We start from the raw sequence: 16,494 nt of genomic DNA on the forward strand, positions 1-16,494 counted from the left end.
ATTTTTTTTCAAATTGTCCATTTCCATTCAAATTGTCCATTTCATTAAGAATAAAGTTGACGACCATAATCAAAGCTCGGGTCAATTGGATTAAAATTGATGATTTTTCAGATGCAAATTGATATTAGAAGTTTGACCTTGAGTTGACCTTTGACCTTTTGACTTCAAAAATTGTTGGCTTACCAATTTAGTGTCTCAATATGCAAATGCTGTTCAATTTTCACGTCAATCGGAGAAAAACGTCAATTTAAAAAATTTGACCTCAAGATAACCTTTGACCTTTGCCTTCAAAATCAATAGGATTCTTCCTTATGACGAACTCTACCATCCGGTGAAGTTTTGTGAAGATCAGATTAAAATTGTTACCTGTAGACGATTCACAGACAGACAGACAGAATGAAAACTCACTCATAGAGCGACACTTGGCAAAAAGAACAAAGTAGAATGACACAGTAGAGCATCCTTTTGACCTCAAAGACAATTTTAGAAATATGACCTATGTTGACCTTTTGGCCAATGATGACCTCAAATATAATTGGTGGTTGAATTCAGTTCGGTGATATGCAAATGCTATTCAAATTTCAAGTAAATCGAATGAAAATTGAGGTTTCAGAAATTTGAAAAGGTTGTTGACCTTGGGCCTATGTAGACCTTTTGGCCTATGCTGATCTCAAAAATAGTTGGTGGTTGAATTCAGTTAGCTGCTATGAAAATCCTATTCAAATTTCAAGTGAATCAGAAGAAAATTGAGGATTTTAGAAATTTTGAGAAAAGTGGTTGACCTTTGGCCTATGTTGATCTTGTGACCGAGGTTGACCCCAAAAATAGTCGGTGGTTGAATTTAGCTAGCTGATATGTAAATTCTATTCAAATTTCGAGTCAATCGGATGAAAATTGAGGATTTTAGAAATTTCAAAAAAACTGGTTGACCTTTGGCCTATCTGGACCTTTTGATATTTTGACCTCAAAATAAATAGGATTCTGTCGGTCCACCAACTCAACCATTTGGTGAAGTTTCGTAAAAATTGGTTTAAAATTTGACCTGTAGGCGGTATAAGTGAGCGGTCAGAGCGGACAGACAAATACACACACACACACACACACACACACACACACACACACACACACACACACACACACACACACACACACACACACACACACACACACACACACACACACACACACACACAAACGGGAGTGATCAACATACTTGTTAATTTTTGTTTTTTGCCAAGGAACAAAGTCTAGCAAGCAGTAAAGAAGTATCAGCTGTAAGCCAGTTGAAGTGAGAACAGATGATGCACCGGCTGTGCCGTACCTAATGATCATACAAGAAGTCACATTTAATGGAAAAATCTGCCTTGAAGGAAAAACCCCAGTGGGTTACCTTTCCATGAAAAACAAGCTGCTGGCTTCTGCCTTAAGAATGAAACCTGACATCAGAAATCTATGGGGATCATGGAGGCATATTTGGCTGCATATGAGGAAGGAGTGATGTAATGCATGCACGCTGCGAAGCAAAACTTCCATTCTTGCCTCGCTAATCCAACTTTTCAATCCCTCATCATAACGGCTGCTGATGACAAGTTTAATCCTTCTTGTCCAATCCTTCATTTTGCTGCTTATGGGGTTGTGGTTGAACGTCATCGCATCTGTCACTGGCTAAACGGTTGGCAATGCAATGCCCAGGACAAATGGATAATAGCAGCACTGTTGACGCAAGAGGCATCACGACCATCGCTGATTTTTCTTTCACATAATTTTTCTGATTATTTTTGCTCATTTGCATTGACATTGCTCAACACCGTAGATTGACAACAGGGTTTCCCAAGAAGCAATGGTTCTAGTTTTATTTTTTTTGTATACAACATCGAGGCACGTGTAAGAGCTTTTTTTATTTTTGTATATAAAATCGAGGCTCGTGTAAGAGCTTTTTTTTATTTTTGTATATAAAATCGAGGCTCGTGTAAGAGCTTTTTAATTTTTGTATATAAATCGAGGCTCGTGTAAGAGCTTTTTTTATTTTTGTATATAAAATCGAGGCTCGTGTAAGAGCTTTTTATATTTTTGTATATAAAATCGAGGCTCGTGTAAGAGCTTTTTAATTTTTGTATATAAAATCGAGGCTCGTGTAAGATTTTTTATTTTTGTATATAAAATCGAGGCTCGTGTAAGAGCTTTTTTTTGCATACAAGATCGAGGCTCGTGTAAGAGCTTTGTTTTTTTTTCTATACAAGATCGCGGCTCATGTAAGAGCTTCTTTTTTTTGTATACAAGATTGAGGCTCGTGTAAGAGCTTCTTTTTTTTTTTTGATATAATATCGAGGCTCATGTAAGAGCTTTTTTTTTTTAAATACAAGATCGAGGCTCGTGTAAGAGCTTTGTTTTGTTTTTTTGTATACAAGATCGAGGCTCGTGTAAGAGTTTTTTTTTGTATACAAGATCGAGGCTCGTGGGAAGAGCTTTGTTTGTTTGTTTTTGTTTATAAAATCGAGGCTCGTGTAACAGCTTTTTATTTTTTGTGTGCAAGATCGAGGCTCGTAGAAGAGCTTTGTTTTTTTTGTATACAAGATCGAGGCTCGTGTAAGAGCTTTTTTTTTGTATACAAGATCGAGTCTCGTGTAAGAGCTTTGTTGTTTTTTTTGTATATAAAATCGAGGCTCGTGTAAGAGGTTTTTTTTGTATACAAGATCGAGGCTCGTGTAAGAGCTTTGTTGTTTTTTTTGTATATAAAATCGAGGCTCGTGTAACAGCTTTTTATTTTTTGTATACAACATCGAGGCTCGTGTAAGAGCTTTTTTTTTTGTATACAAGATCATTTTTGTATATAAAATCGAGGCTCGTGTAAGAGGTTTTTTTTGTATACAAGATCGAGTCTCGTGTAAGAGCTTTGTTGTTTTTTTTGTATATAAAATCGAGGCTCGTGTAACAGCTTTTTATTTTTTGTATACAACATCGAGGCTCGTGTAAGAGCTTTTTTTTTTGTATACAAGATCATTTTTGTATATAAAATCGAGGCTCGTGTAAGAGGTTTTTTTTGTATACAAGATTGAGGCTCGTGTAAGAGCTTTGTTTTTTTTTGTATACAAGATCGAGGCTCGTGTAAGAGCTTCTCTTTTTTGTATACAAGATCGAGACTCGTGTAAGAGCTTTGTTTTTTTTTGTATACAAGATCGAGGCTCGTGTAAGAGCTTCTCTTTTTTTGTATACAAGATCGAGGCTCGTGTAAGAGCTTTGGTTTTTTGTTTTTGTATACAAGATCGAGGCTCGTGTAAGAGCTTCTCTTTTTTTGTATACAAGATCGAGGCTCGAGTAAGAGATTTTTTTTTTTTTTTTGTATACAAGATCGAGTCTCGTGTAAGAGTTTTGTTTGTTTTTTTGTATGCAAGATCGAGTCTCGTGTAAGAGCTTCGTTTTTTTTTTGTATACAAGATCGAGGCTCGTGTAAGAGCTTTTTATGTTTTTTTGTATACAAGATCGAGTCTCGTGTAAGAGCTTCGTTTTTTTTTTGTATACAAGATCGAGGCTCGTGTAAGAGCTTTTTATGTTTTTTTGTATACAAGATCGAGTCTCGTGTAAGAGCTTAGTTTTTTTTTTGTATACAAGATCGAGTCTCGTGTAAGAACTTCGTTTTTTTTTTGTATACAAGATCGAGGCTCGTGTAAGAGCTAACATCAATCACAAAAAAAAAAAAACCGACACACAAAACATATAATAAAGGGAGCGGGAGACAAGATGGGGGTAGAGAGGGAAGCACACAAGTACAACAATAGAGAACAGCTACGTCGGGGGGTCTGTGGGAGGGAGGGGGCTTGGGGGGGAGGAGGAGGATATTTTTCTATTATCCGAGCTCATATTCAGGCGGAATAGGATATCCAGCTCATTCATAGCTTTTGGGAATTGTGACCCATAACACTCAAAGATAAAATGACTTTCTGAAAGTGGAAGCCAGAAAGCTGCAACATAAATGTCATCAACGTTTATAGACTGTAAAGGGTATTTCTGGGCAATCTGGGCCGGTGGGACAGTTACGGACCCATAATGCCCCTAAATGCAGATGCCCTGGTTTTTAACACTTTACCAGAATGATATTCTGTGAATGAATCTCTACAAGATCCCGCATCACCAGGTTATGCTCTTTAGTATTGATGTACAGAATCCTTTATTATATTCGGAAATTTTTACCTCCCCCACCTCAGGTACACGGAGGTTATGTAATCGCCCCTGTTTGTTTCTTTATTTTGGATCCGAACGAAATTTGGTGGACATGTTGGGTGTTTGACAAGGATGGATTGATTCGATTTTGCTGAAGATCTGAATCCAGATCCGGTTAACTGTGGGATACAAAACATAAACTGTTCAGCCAGGTGGAGGTGTGCGCTCTACTGAATTCCCTTCTAGTTATATCATGATTGACCACAAATCCAGATCCGGATCTGGATCTTCACCAAAATCTAGTCATTTTGTCCTTGTCACAAACCAAAGTTCTCTACCAAATTTCGTCCGAATCTGTCCACAACTTTTTGAGATATTCTGTTCACAAACGGACAGAAGGGGTGAAAACATAACCTCCGTCCACCTTCAGTGGCGGAGGTAAATACAGCTATTGTTACATTAAAATGCATGGTTTTGGCTTGAATCTTTGTTTATGGAGGTCTTTCAGCCCTAGGGTTTGTTTGAGGGCCGCACCTGCAGCCTCTGATTAACTTTGATTGCCCAGCATTGCTAAATGGAAGTGACTTCCTTCAGAGAAGGTGAAATGCAATGACCCTTGAAAAAACGTTTTATTTTCAATCAGCTTTTGTTTTGCTTTGGGATGAGAGTGCGTTGCAGACCGGACCACAGGATTGAACTATGGATGGAGTCAACAGGAGATGCTGCGCTTTTGGGGTTTAACTCTCGGAGGAGTTTTTCGTTTTTAGTTTAATTTTTAAAAAAAATACAAGATCGAGGCTCGTGTAAGAGCGAAAATTAATTACAAAAGAAAAGACGGACACATAAAACATATAATAAGGGGAGCGGGAGGCAAGATGGGGAGAGAGGGGGAAGCACACATTTACAACAGTAGAGAACAGGGACATCGGGAGATTTGTGGGAGGGAGAGGGCTTGGGGGGACGAGGCGTGGGAAGGAGGGGGTGGGGGGGAGGGGTAAAAAAAAACCACATGAACACTGCTTGGACTTTCAGGAAAGAAGTCGGTATTTCAAAAAAGTGTATCTGGGGTGCATTAACGGGGGTAGAAAAGATCAAGGTTTTGGATGGGGGAAGATAAGAGATGGTGGTGAACAGCTGTTTTAAAGCCCTGGAGGGATGAGTGGGATTGAAGAGAGTGAGGGAGTTTGTTCCAGAGGCGGGAGAAAAGAGGAATGAAAGAGTGAAGGTGAGCAGAGAGTCTTGATGTTGGCAATTTCACCAGAAGTGGGTTGCTGGCAGATCTTGTGCGACCTGTACGAGTATTTAGGGGCAGAGCACAGATAGTGCGGGGGGGGGGGGGGGGGGGGGGGAGCAAGGCCGGAGAGGAGTCGGTAGTAGACAGAAAGATTAACGATGAGGGGTTAGGGTCCGAAGCGTCAGCTCCTCCTTTCTTCCCATGGAAGTTAGCCCACCTCGATCAATGTCTTGTTGATGCCATCCATCGCTCTACCTGTCCACCGAGACAGATACACACCGGTCTTCACAAACAAAATGAGTTATTCATTCTATCACCCTCACCAGCTTGTGGATTCTTTTGGATTTAGGTCTGGGTCGCACCAACAGATTTCTTCCAACATGACACAACTGGACAGTCATGGAACAATAAGAGGAATTGTGGAAAGTTGCCACGGTTACGATGCACCATACCAATCAACCCTAAAGGACTGGCCGCCATGGGCTCCACCTCGCAAGTACCAAGATGGCGACCAATGATTGGTTCCTCTGGCGTGCGTCGAATGTACAGTAACAAGAGAAGAACTAATGGCATGGACGAAATGTCGCCGAAAGAAGAGTCTCGGAATTTTGGCGGTTTTGCTCGTCAGGCGGAGGCCATGACGTCAGAGTAATAAGGGGAATCTGGGGGTCCGGTGGTGGCTTGTGCGGCATGATAGGCCTTAGTTTTAGAAATATGATTTGGATGACCTTTGGATGCCATACTACACAAAGCAGTTTTTCCTGTCACACCTGAAACAGCTCATCATCACGTTCTTCAGTCCAGAAGTTAGCCATTTGATTCCGGAAGAAGGCATGAGGAAATGCTGCTCTCTGATTGGCTGAGCAGGAGCACGCTGGTCCTGTTGCACCGTGAGGGCATTCACAAGAAAGTATGAATACCAACTACGACCAAGATCGAACATTTTCAATCGGTGCCTTCCCTGGCCCGACCTACTATTTTTTTCTGTTCTGCCGTTTGTTCTAGCTCTTCCATGAGCCCAGACTTTGTATACAATAGATTAAAAAGAAGAAGAAGAAGAAACTCAAAGTGTAAAGCCAAAAAATGTAAATGAACCAAACCACGTTTTTTTGGATACATAGTCGAGGCTCGTGGAAGAGCTAGTGCACAGAACGGATCAGGACGTAACAGACAAAAAACAGGACGCAAAACACGCATGCAAGGTGTGGACAAGATGGATACAGAAGGAAACTCCCAGGAGGGGAAAACTGGAAACTTGGAAGGAGGGGGGATGTAGGTGGGGTTAACGGGTGTAGAAAAGATCACAGTTTTGGAGTGGCGACAATCTGAGATGGCGGTGAAGAGCTGCCTTGAAGACTTGGAGGGAATAATGGGATTGAAGAGGACGTGGAAGTTGATTCCACCGTTATGGAAAAAGAGGAATAATTGAGTGGTGGTGAGCAGTGATCCTCTCAAAGAAGTTCTGAAGTTCTTTCTCAACAATCATCTCGAAAAACTTCTGTCACTCAAGATTTTGGGTCTCACTATCTGCCATGATCTTTCTTGGGAAAACCGCATTTCCAAGCTGGCCTCCAAAGCCAGTCGCCGACTGGGCATCCTCCGTCGTGCGAAGTCCTTCCTTGGCACCACCTGAGCTCCTCACCACATACAAGGCTTTCATCCGCAGCTCAATGGAATACTGCTCTCCCCTCTGGGCTGGTGCTCCTGCCTCACACCTAGCTCGTCTTCACGCTGTTGAAACCAAAGCGTTCAGAATCATTGGAATCTCCCACGATGAGAGTGATTCTGAGGGCCTTTCTCTCTCGCTCATCGCAGGCTGGTTGGTGGTATTTCTATCTTCTCCAGACTCCTTAAAGGTGTGCACATCGATTCCTCACCACCCTTGTGAAATAAATTGTGGTCGAGATTCTAACCCAGGATAGACAGCTCAGAGCGGAGGTGTGCACACCTTGAAGCCAATCTACCATTCCTTTTTGCAGGCCAATTGCAATGCTTTAAAATCATTATCACTCTGTTACGCAATTTGCAAGACACAAGGGAAACCAGAAAGCATCTGAAAATGCAAAGCCCGTCCGCGTCCGTTTGTATTCAGACGTCTTCTTCTTATTCTCCCACATGCGCAAAATAATGAAAACAGTTTAAAACTAGAACGGCACTCAGTAGCGAGCATACCTCCGCCTGGTTTGCCATATCACTCAATGGTGAAGAATCACTTTTAAAAAAAAATTCTCATATCCGAATCCAAATTCAAATCATCACCGAAAATCGAATCGAATCGTCCTTGTCAGACACCCAACCTGTCCACCAAGGTTCGTCCAAATCCGTCCACAACTCTTTGAGATATCCTGCTATGTATCGTTTTTGGCCTATCTCCCAATGGTGAAGAATCACTTATAAAATTATAGTAGCCGGATCCGGAGCTACACCAAAATCTAATCATTTTGTCCTTGTCACATACGCTACATCTCTGCCGAATTTCGTCCGAATCCATCCACAATTTTTGAGATATTGTGTTCACAAACGGAAAGACAGACAAATGGACAGACAGACAGGGGTTGAAAACATAACCTCCACCCACCTTTGGTAGCGGATGTAAAAATACAAAATGAAAATTGATGATTTTATGCAACCTTGACTTTTGACCTTTGACCTTTTGATCTAAAAAAAAATCAGCTTCTATCTTTTGATTGGTGGACCAATTCTGTGACCCAATATGTAAATTCTTAAAATTTCAGGTCAATCGGATGAAAATTCATAATTATATGTGATGCTGACCTTTGACCTTTTGATCAAATGATGAATTTGCCTTCTCCATATTCTCATAATAAAGCTTTGTTGAAAATGTGATGACAAAATTCAAATGGTAAATTTAAATTCCAGGTCAATTGGATGAAAATTGATAATTTTAGGTGACGCGGACCTTTAAGCTTTTGACCTTTTGAGGAAGTTATTAATTCATCTTCTCCATGTTATCATAATTAAGCCTTATTGAAAAGTTAATGACAAAACTCAAATGGTATCTTGAAATTTCAGGTCAATTGGATGAAAATTGATGATTTTAGTGAGGCTGACCTTTGACTTATTGACCTTTTGACAAAATTATTAATTTGCCTTCTCCATATTATCATAATAAAGCTTTGGTGAAAATTTGATGACAATAGCTCAAAATGGTAAAAATAGTTACGGCCTGGTCAAACACACCCACATACAGACAGACAGATAGACAGACACACAGAAATGAAAAATCACTCATAGAGTGACACTTGGCAAAACAGAACAAAGTAGAATGGCACTTGGTAGAGCATCCTTTTGACCTCAAAAAAAATTAGTGATTGAATTCAGTGACCTGATATATGCAAATTGTCTTCAAAGTTTGTTAATCGGATAAAAATTGACAATTTTAGAAACTTGGCCTATGTTGACCTTTTGGCCTATGTTGACCTCAAAAATAGTTGATGGTTGGTTTCAGTTCGCTGAAATGAAAAGCCTATTCAAATTTCAAGCCAATCAGATGAAAATTGAGGATTTTAGAAATTTGAAAAGAAAAGTGGTTGACCTTTTGCCGATGTTGACCTTTTGGCCTATGTTGACCTCAAAAATAGTTGGTGGTTGAATGCAGTTCGCTGAAATGAAAAGCCGATTCAAATTTCAAGTCAATCGGATGAAAATTGAGGATTTTAGAAATTTGAAAAAAAGTGGTTGACCTTTGGCCTATGTTGACCTTTTGGCCGATGTTGATCTCAAAAATAGTTGGTGGTTGAATGCTGTTCGCTGAAATGAAAAGCCTATTCAAATTTCAAGTCAATCGGATGAAAATTGAGGATTTTAGAATTTTAAAAAAAGTGGTTGACCTTTGGCCTATGTTGACCTTTTGGCCTATGTTGATCTCAAAAATAGTTGGTGGTTGAATGCTGTTCGCTGAAATGAAAAGCCTATTCAAATTTCAAGTCAATCGGATGAAAATTGAGGATTTTAGAAATTTAAAAAAAGTGGTTGACCTTTGGCCCATGTTGACCTTTTGACCTTTTGACCCCAAAATATATAGGATTTTGTCGAACCACGAACTCTACCATTTGGTAAAGTTTCGTGAAGATCGTTTTAAAATTGTGACCTGTAGGCAAGTATAAATGAGCGGACAGACAAACACACACAAACCGGAGTGATCAACATACTCGCAAATTATTTTATTTTTTTGCCAAGTAACGATTACAATACCGGAACGGACTAAAAATCATTGTCACCTTGTTCCACAATTTGCAAGACACAAGGGAAACACACACTCCTGCTCACCCTGCTTTGATGCTCGAGAGGGCATTTTCCACAGACTTGTGATGAAACTGAGACATGTAGGCATGCATGGCCGGGTAGTTCCTTCGGATGTTTCTCTCGGTGCTGCCACCGGGAACGGTCCCGAAACGAAATGGAGGATACTGCTTTGTTGGTTCCTGAAACTGAACGGTGTGGATTGAATGGGAGAGCGGGAGGGAAGGGGTGCGGATGGAGAGGTTAACATCGACATCAATTAAGCAGAACATTTGCACAGGCATTCAATTAACATTCCTTGTCAGTATGCACTTTTTTTCATACCAAATGCCAAGCATTGCCAGGAGGGAATTTGCCCATAACCACCAACACAACATTTACAGGAGGCAGAATTGCCATGAAAGGCATAATGGTGGAGCCAAAAAAACAAAACTAAAAAAAAAAGATTTCAGAAAACCACTCATTTGTCATGGAAATTGCCCTATCAGAAACGTTTTCCCTTCCAGGTCGGCTGACATTCAGCTCGCTCTGTGCACAGAAAACTGAAGTAAGCTTCCAATTCCTCATTAGCTGATGATGAGGTAACAAGCCTCCATCTTTGTGCATTATATTTACAGGAGTGAGGCTGTTAGGATTAGGGTTAGCTGCATGGCGCAAACCGACAATGGCATAAACATCAAGGGAATGAACAAACATGATAAGAGGAGAGGGAATAATGGGGCAAAATTGGGGATGACGAGAGATGGTGGTGCAATGCTTGCTCGATATCCTTCCTGGAGGGAAGAGCGAGACAGAACAGCCTCTGGAAGATGGACCCATAGATGCGAGAAGCAAGGGTGTGCAGTCAGCCTGGATTCTGGAAGTTTAATCAGGACGTGTTACTGGAAGGACAAACGCATCCTGGAATAAATAGGGAGCGTTCGTAGGACTGAGAGAGCGAGCGGACAATATTTGAGACTAGACGGTAGAAACCAAAGACCACCGACCTGACTGCGATGTGGGAGTTTTGTGCTTTGAGAATCCAGGAGAGACGGACGTGTTGCTGGGGTGCCAGTCCATAGCGGAGAGACGTACTCCATTCAGCTCCAGAAAAAGGCCTTGTAGACTGTGAGTAGCTATGATTTTCCAAGGAAAGACTTGCATGTATGGAGGATGCTCGGTCTATGGCTGGCTTTGCAGGAAAGGCCTAGGAAAAGGTCACGGCTGAAGGTGAGGCCCAGAAGCACAAGAGACCGAACCTTATCCAGTGGATGACCGAGCAAATAGTCATTCTTCCCTTTCGCTCCAGCAATCCTTTGTTTTCATCTCGGTTCCCTCTTTTCAATGTTCCAATACTGTACATTCTCTCAATCCAGCTTTCCAGGTGAGTGTGGCAGCGAAAGGAAGTTTCATTGACACCGATGGACACTGCCTCCTCAGGTAAACTAGAACGGCTGAACAGTTTACGTTTTGTATCCCACTGATAGGCCGGATCTGCATCCGGAACTGAACCAAAATCTAATCAGCTGGATCTTGTAACCAAAGCAACTCATTTACAAGGTTTTGTCATAATCTGTCCCCAACTTTTTGAGATATCATGCTATATATCGTTTTTGGAGGCATCTCTCAATTATGAAGAATCACTTTTTAGATTCTCGTAGATCTTCACCATAGATTGATATTTACCCTGCGCTCGCGAAGCAAAAAGTGGGGTTAAGCATTCAGTTGCGTACGTGTGCCGTGTGCCGTACGTGTCTGCATTTTTTAAATTCATTTTCTCGGCAACCGTTGGTCCGACCGTCCGATTGACAGGAAATTTTACCATAGGAGCACCCCCGCCTGTACAATTCTTTGATTAATAATGATGACGTCATAGATCACGTGGTATGGACGCCATCTTGGAAAAACGTTACACCTCTATAACTCACAATGTACTCCATGGAAAAAATTGAAACATGCCTCATTGTCAAGTACTCCCCATGTGGCATAAGATATGTTGATGGTGATGTCATCGGTTCCTTAATTATGACGTCATAATTCGACAAGTACAACGCTTGATCTGATCAGTGTGAATAAAACAAAAAATCCTCTGCAACTGTTAGTCCGATGGACACAAAATTTTCAGAATATGTGCGTCGCCTCCTGTAGAATTTTTGAATGATAATTATAACGTCATATGTCACGTGGTACAGACGCCATCTTGGAAAAAATCGAAAAAGGTTTCACCTCTATATCTCCGAAACTGCTCCATGGAAAAAATTGAAACATGGCTCATTGTCAAGTACTCCCCTTGGGGAATAGGTTGTGTTAATGATGATGTCATCGGTGCCTTCGTTATGACGTCATAATTCGACAAGTACAACAACACTTATCCAATCATTGTGAATTTTTTTTCTTAGCAACTGTTGGTCTGATGGGCAAGAAATTTTCACCATAGGAGCGCCTCCTCATGTGGAATATTTTAATGATAATCATGACGTAATAGGTCATGTGGTACAGGCGCCATCTTGGAAAAACCAAAAAATGTTGCACCTCTATATCTACAAAACCGCAGCATGGAAAAAATTGAAACATGGCTCATTGTAAACAACTCCATATGGGGAATAGGTGTTGTTAACGATGACCTCATTGGTGCCATAATTATGACGTCATAATTCGACAAGGACAATGCTTAGTCTGATCAGTTTGAAATGTATTGAGCATGATCTATGCAACAATCATATTAGAGAATATAAATTTATGATGTCATCGCTCACGTGGTCTGGCAGCCATATTGGATCAAAGAAAAAAAATGTTCAAAAACAGAAGAGTTGGCTCGCAACAAGTTGACTGCGCAGGGTAAGTATTCTATGAATACCATCTAGTTTCATTATAGATTCATTATAGATTCCAGATCCAGATCTGGCCCAAAATGGAATCACGGATAGGGGTGAAAAAAAACGTGTTCATGAGTATTCATAATAAACACCAATAGGCAGAGCAGGCAATAGTCATTATAATCTTCCACTTTAACGCCGAGACCACACACGAAGAAAAACATTTCGATCATACCGGGCATTTACGAAACCACACATTCAAGCTTCGGTTCCAAATCAAATGTTCAACTTTCGCACCCATGCTAGGCCAAGACACCTGCTGGGCCAGCACAATTAGAGATGCACACCACTAGAATCATTAAAAACGAATGCATCCATTATATAATGCAATTTCGCACAAACTCGATTTGGTTCGATCCACACCATGGCGTTTGATTATCCTGAAAAGCATTTTTATTCCAGAAGCCATGTAGTTCAGATCACAATTCAAAGTGCCTAGAATGCTGGAGGTACGGGGAAGTGAAAATGGATTTCCCCCTTTAGAAAATCTCTGAGAAAAATGACAACACACAGACAGACACAGACCAACGGCGCTCTTATATAGTCGATGATGATGTCATCAGTCATGTGGTATGGTGGCCATTTTGCCTGGAGGCTTATCATCACTGCTTGCACTTCTAGTTTTATTTAATTATACAGAAGGTAAATAAAATTCAGATTTTCGAACAGAATAAAATTGGTTTCAGTCCACCGCTTTTTCCACACTGCATACGAAAAATGTAAATAACCATTGCAGTAGTAGGGCCATAGAGCCATAGGTGATGTAATTGGTGATTATATTGCCAACATAGTCTCAGGGTGTTGCTGTGTAATTCTATTGTAAATTTTGACCACCGATGAGTTCATGACTTCAAATGATTGATAAGAATAACAAGTACAAAAAGTTTTAATTAAAACAAAAGCCGCGTCGATGTTACACAATGCCTAGATGCAGCTGTGCCTATAACGTCGATGTTATAGGCACAGGACATTCCTATTGATTCGATTACTTGCTGTTATTTTTGTGCAAAGTGAAAAGATATCTCGGCAATTTCCCGTGTGTGGCGAAGAATTTTTAATATATCTCGGCATTTTCCCGTCTGTTATTTCAGGCGGTGTATGATTGACCATGCCGCGATTTAAAAAAAATATATCTCGGCAATTTCCCGTGTGTGGCGACACGTGAACGAAGCTATGCTCCTCTCTCCACATTATTGTGACGATGTATAAATTAAATATTTCATCGTGACGATTGTCATCAAATGGACGAATTTTTAATATATCTCGGCATTTTCCCGTCTGTTATTTCAGGCGGTGTATGACTGACCATGCCGCGATTTAAACAAAATATATATATCTCGGCATTTTCCCGTCTGTTATTTCGGGCAGTGTATGACTGACCATGCCGCGATTTAAAAAAAATATATCTCAATGGACTTGAAGTTACAGGCCTTTGAGAATTCATTTCGTTCTATAAAGGGCAACTTTTATCGGATTTTCTTCCCGTTTTTTTTCAACCGAGTCTAAAACTATGTTAGCGACTGTGAAAAATGAAATGATATATCGAATTTGATTTGAAAGAAAACTGTGTGAGAGAGCAAGACACCACGGGCCTACAAAACAGGGCTCAAAGCTATGCGAGTTAATAAAATGGTGGATATTTGTTTATATGAAGGCTCTCCCAGAATGGGTGGAGCTATGGTTCCCAGAATGGGTGGAGCTTTGAGGTTTTGTCTTCTCTGCAAGAACAAGAAGAAGAAGAAGAAGAAGAAGAGGAAGAAGAACAACAACAACAACAGCAGAGGGCACTCTATGAGCAGCGTCTGTGACGTGGCTAAAAAGGTGTACAAATAAGCATGTCTGCTTTACTACCGTCACCAACGGTGGCCAGAGGTTATGTTTTCACCCCTGTCTGTCTGTCTGTCTGTGAGCATGACATTTCAAAAAGTTATTGACGGATTTGGACGAAACTTGGTGAACAGGTGGAGTGTGTGACAAGGACAAATTGATTCAATTTTGGTGAAGATCCAGATCTGAATCTGAGAATGTTTAAATCTTTCAAGTGATTCGACACCATTGAGAGACAAGGCCAAAAACGATATATATCGCGATATTTCAAAAGGTTGTGGATGGATTATGACAAAACTAGGTGAATGATTTGGTCAGGTGACAAGAACAAGCTGGTTAGATTTTGGTTCAGGTCCGAATCCAGATCCAGCCTAACAGTGATACAAAACACAAACTGTTAGCCTGGCGGAGGTACGTGCTTTACCGAATGTTCTGGTTTGTAAATAGGTCGATTCTTGTCCGCCTGTGGCTTTTGGACAGCTTTTTGAATAAAATGCTCGATTTGTACACGAATAACAAAACACATCGATAGAAAGGACATGGAACATTTGATTTTTAGATCAATCTTGATTTTGAACACTAGGTCAATAAATCAATGTTTTTCACAATTTGAATCCCTCAAAGCTCTACTTTCTTAAACAGTATATAAAATCTAGGATCATGGAACAGTGAAGTGACAGTGAATATAAAAGCAACTGTCTCTGAACGGATCAGGACTCAACAGAACAATAGGAACAGTAGAGAGAGGTGGGAAACAACATCAGCAACAGGGTAGGGGAAGATGCACAAGTTGGAGAAGATGGATACAGAAGCAAATTCTCAGGAAGGAAAAACTGGAAATTTTGAAGGAGGTAAAGATGTACGAGACTTTAATAGTCTTGTTTTGGTTTAAAATGTTTACAGGAAAAGAAGTTTCTGCACAGCACTTTGAATTTTGGTTTTGATAAAATCTGCGTTTTATTTTAATCATTTAAAGTTTAATTCTTCATGGTTCATATAAGCCTGGTGTTGGCTTAGTGGTTCGGGTGCCGGCTTGGGATCCCAGGATCCTGGGTTCAAATCCCGGTCGATCGCTGAATTAAGACCAGGGGGGTTGACTCAGCCTGTCATCCTTCCGAGGTCGGCAAATTGAGTACCAGTTCACTGGTAATTCCCTGTGTGTCGCAAGAGGAGACTAACAGGGTTGGCGGCAGGAAGAGCATCCGGCCGTAAAACATTGCTTCAAAAAGGGGACCATGGTGCCCGAAAAAGGCCAACCCCTGCTCTGCGGGCAAAAATGGCCTCTAAAGGTGGTTCTTCTTCTTCTTTGTCTCATAGTGGGAAAAGTGGGAGAACACATGGACGCAGCAACCAAAGGGATGGACAAAAAGGAGGAGAGATGGAAACGAAGGAAACATAAGGAAACATAAGGAATTGCATGAGGAGTGGATTTGGGAGGTTAATAAGGGTATAATGATAATGGTTAGAGATGGAGGATGACCTGAAGTGATGATGTACTGCCAGGTTTAAATCTTGGAGGGAAGAGAGGACTTGAACTGACTTAGGAAGGAGGTTCCATAAACTGGAGAAGGAATTCAAACCACAAACATTGGATGGAGGTCCTCATCGCCAAACAGGAAATCAGAACCGTCTCCCTTGACATATCTCGTCACTTCGATACGGTCTGGCACCCCGCTCTGCTCACAAAAGTCTCCTCCTATGGTATCCATGGAAATCTCCACGCATGGCTTGCGGACTTCTTCTCCTGTTGTAGTCAACGTGTGGCTCTAAATGGAATTTTCTCATCTCCTCTTCCTGTCCAGGCTGGAGTTCCCCAAGGCAGTGTTCTGGGCCCTGTGCTTTTTCTGGTCTTCATCAATGATCTCTCTGACTCTCTTGAAAATCCTCTCTATCTCTTTGCTGATGACTGCACTATCTGCCGCTCCATTCCTCATCCCTCAGATCGGCAGTCTGCAGCCTCCTCACTCTCTGCAGACCTGGACAAAATCAGAGACTGGGCAAACAAGTGGAACATGTCTTTCAATCCTGACAAATCTCACACTCTTACGATGTCTCTCCAAAAAGACCGTCTGGACAACCCTCCCATCCACTTTCTGAAAAATCTTCTCCAAGAAGTTCTGTCACTCAAGCTTTTGGGTCTCACTATCTGCCATGATC

The 16,494-nt window shown here is 41.0% G+C and overlaps 1 protein-coding gene across 1 annotated transcript in view; it reads right to left on the minus strand.

Moving 5' to 3' along the window:
* The window catches only part of LOC144892085 (glutamate receptor ionotropic, NMDA 2B-like), a 248,235-nt gene that overhangs the window by 38,067 nt on the left and 193,674 nt on the right, over positions 1-16,494 (minus strand). The window contains exon 10 of the mRNA XM_078777254.1: positions 9,683-9,843. Within this exon, the coding sequence (XP_078633380.1) occupies positions 9,683-9,843 (161 nt within the window). The remainder of the gene's footprint in view (positions 1-9,682; positions 9,844-16,494) is intronic.

Source organism: Myxine glutinosa, chromosome 5 (assembly GCF_964187855.1).
Source record: "Myxine glutinosa chromosome 5, kmMyxGlut1.1, whole genome shotgun sequence".
NCBI classification, from domain to species: Eukaryota; Metazoa; Chordata; class Myxini; order Myxiniformes; family Myxinidae; genus Myxine; species Myxine glutinosa.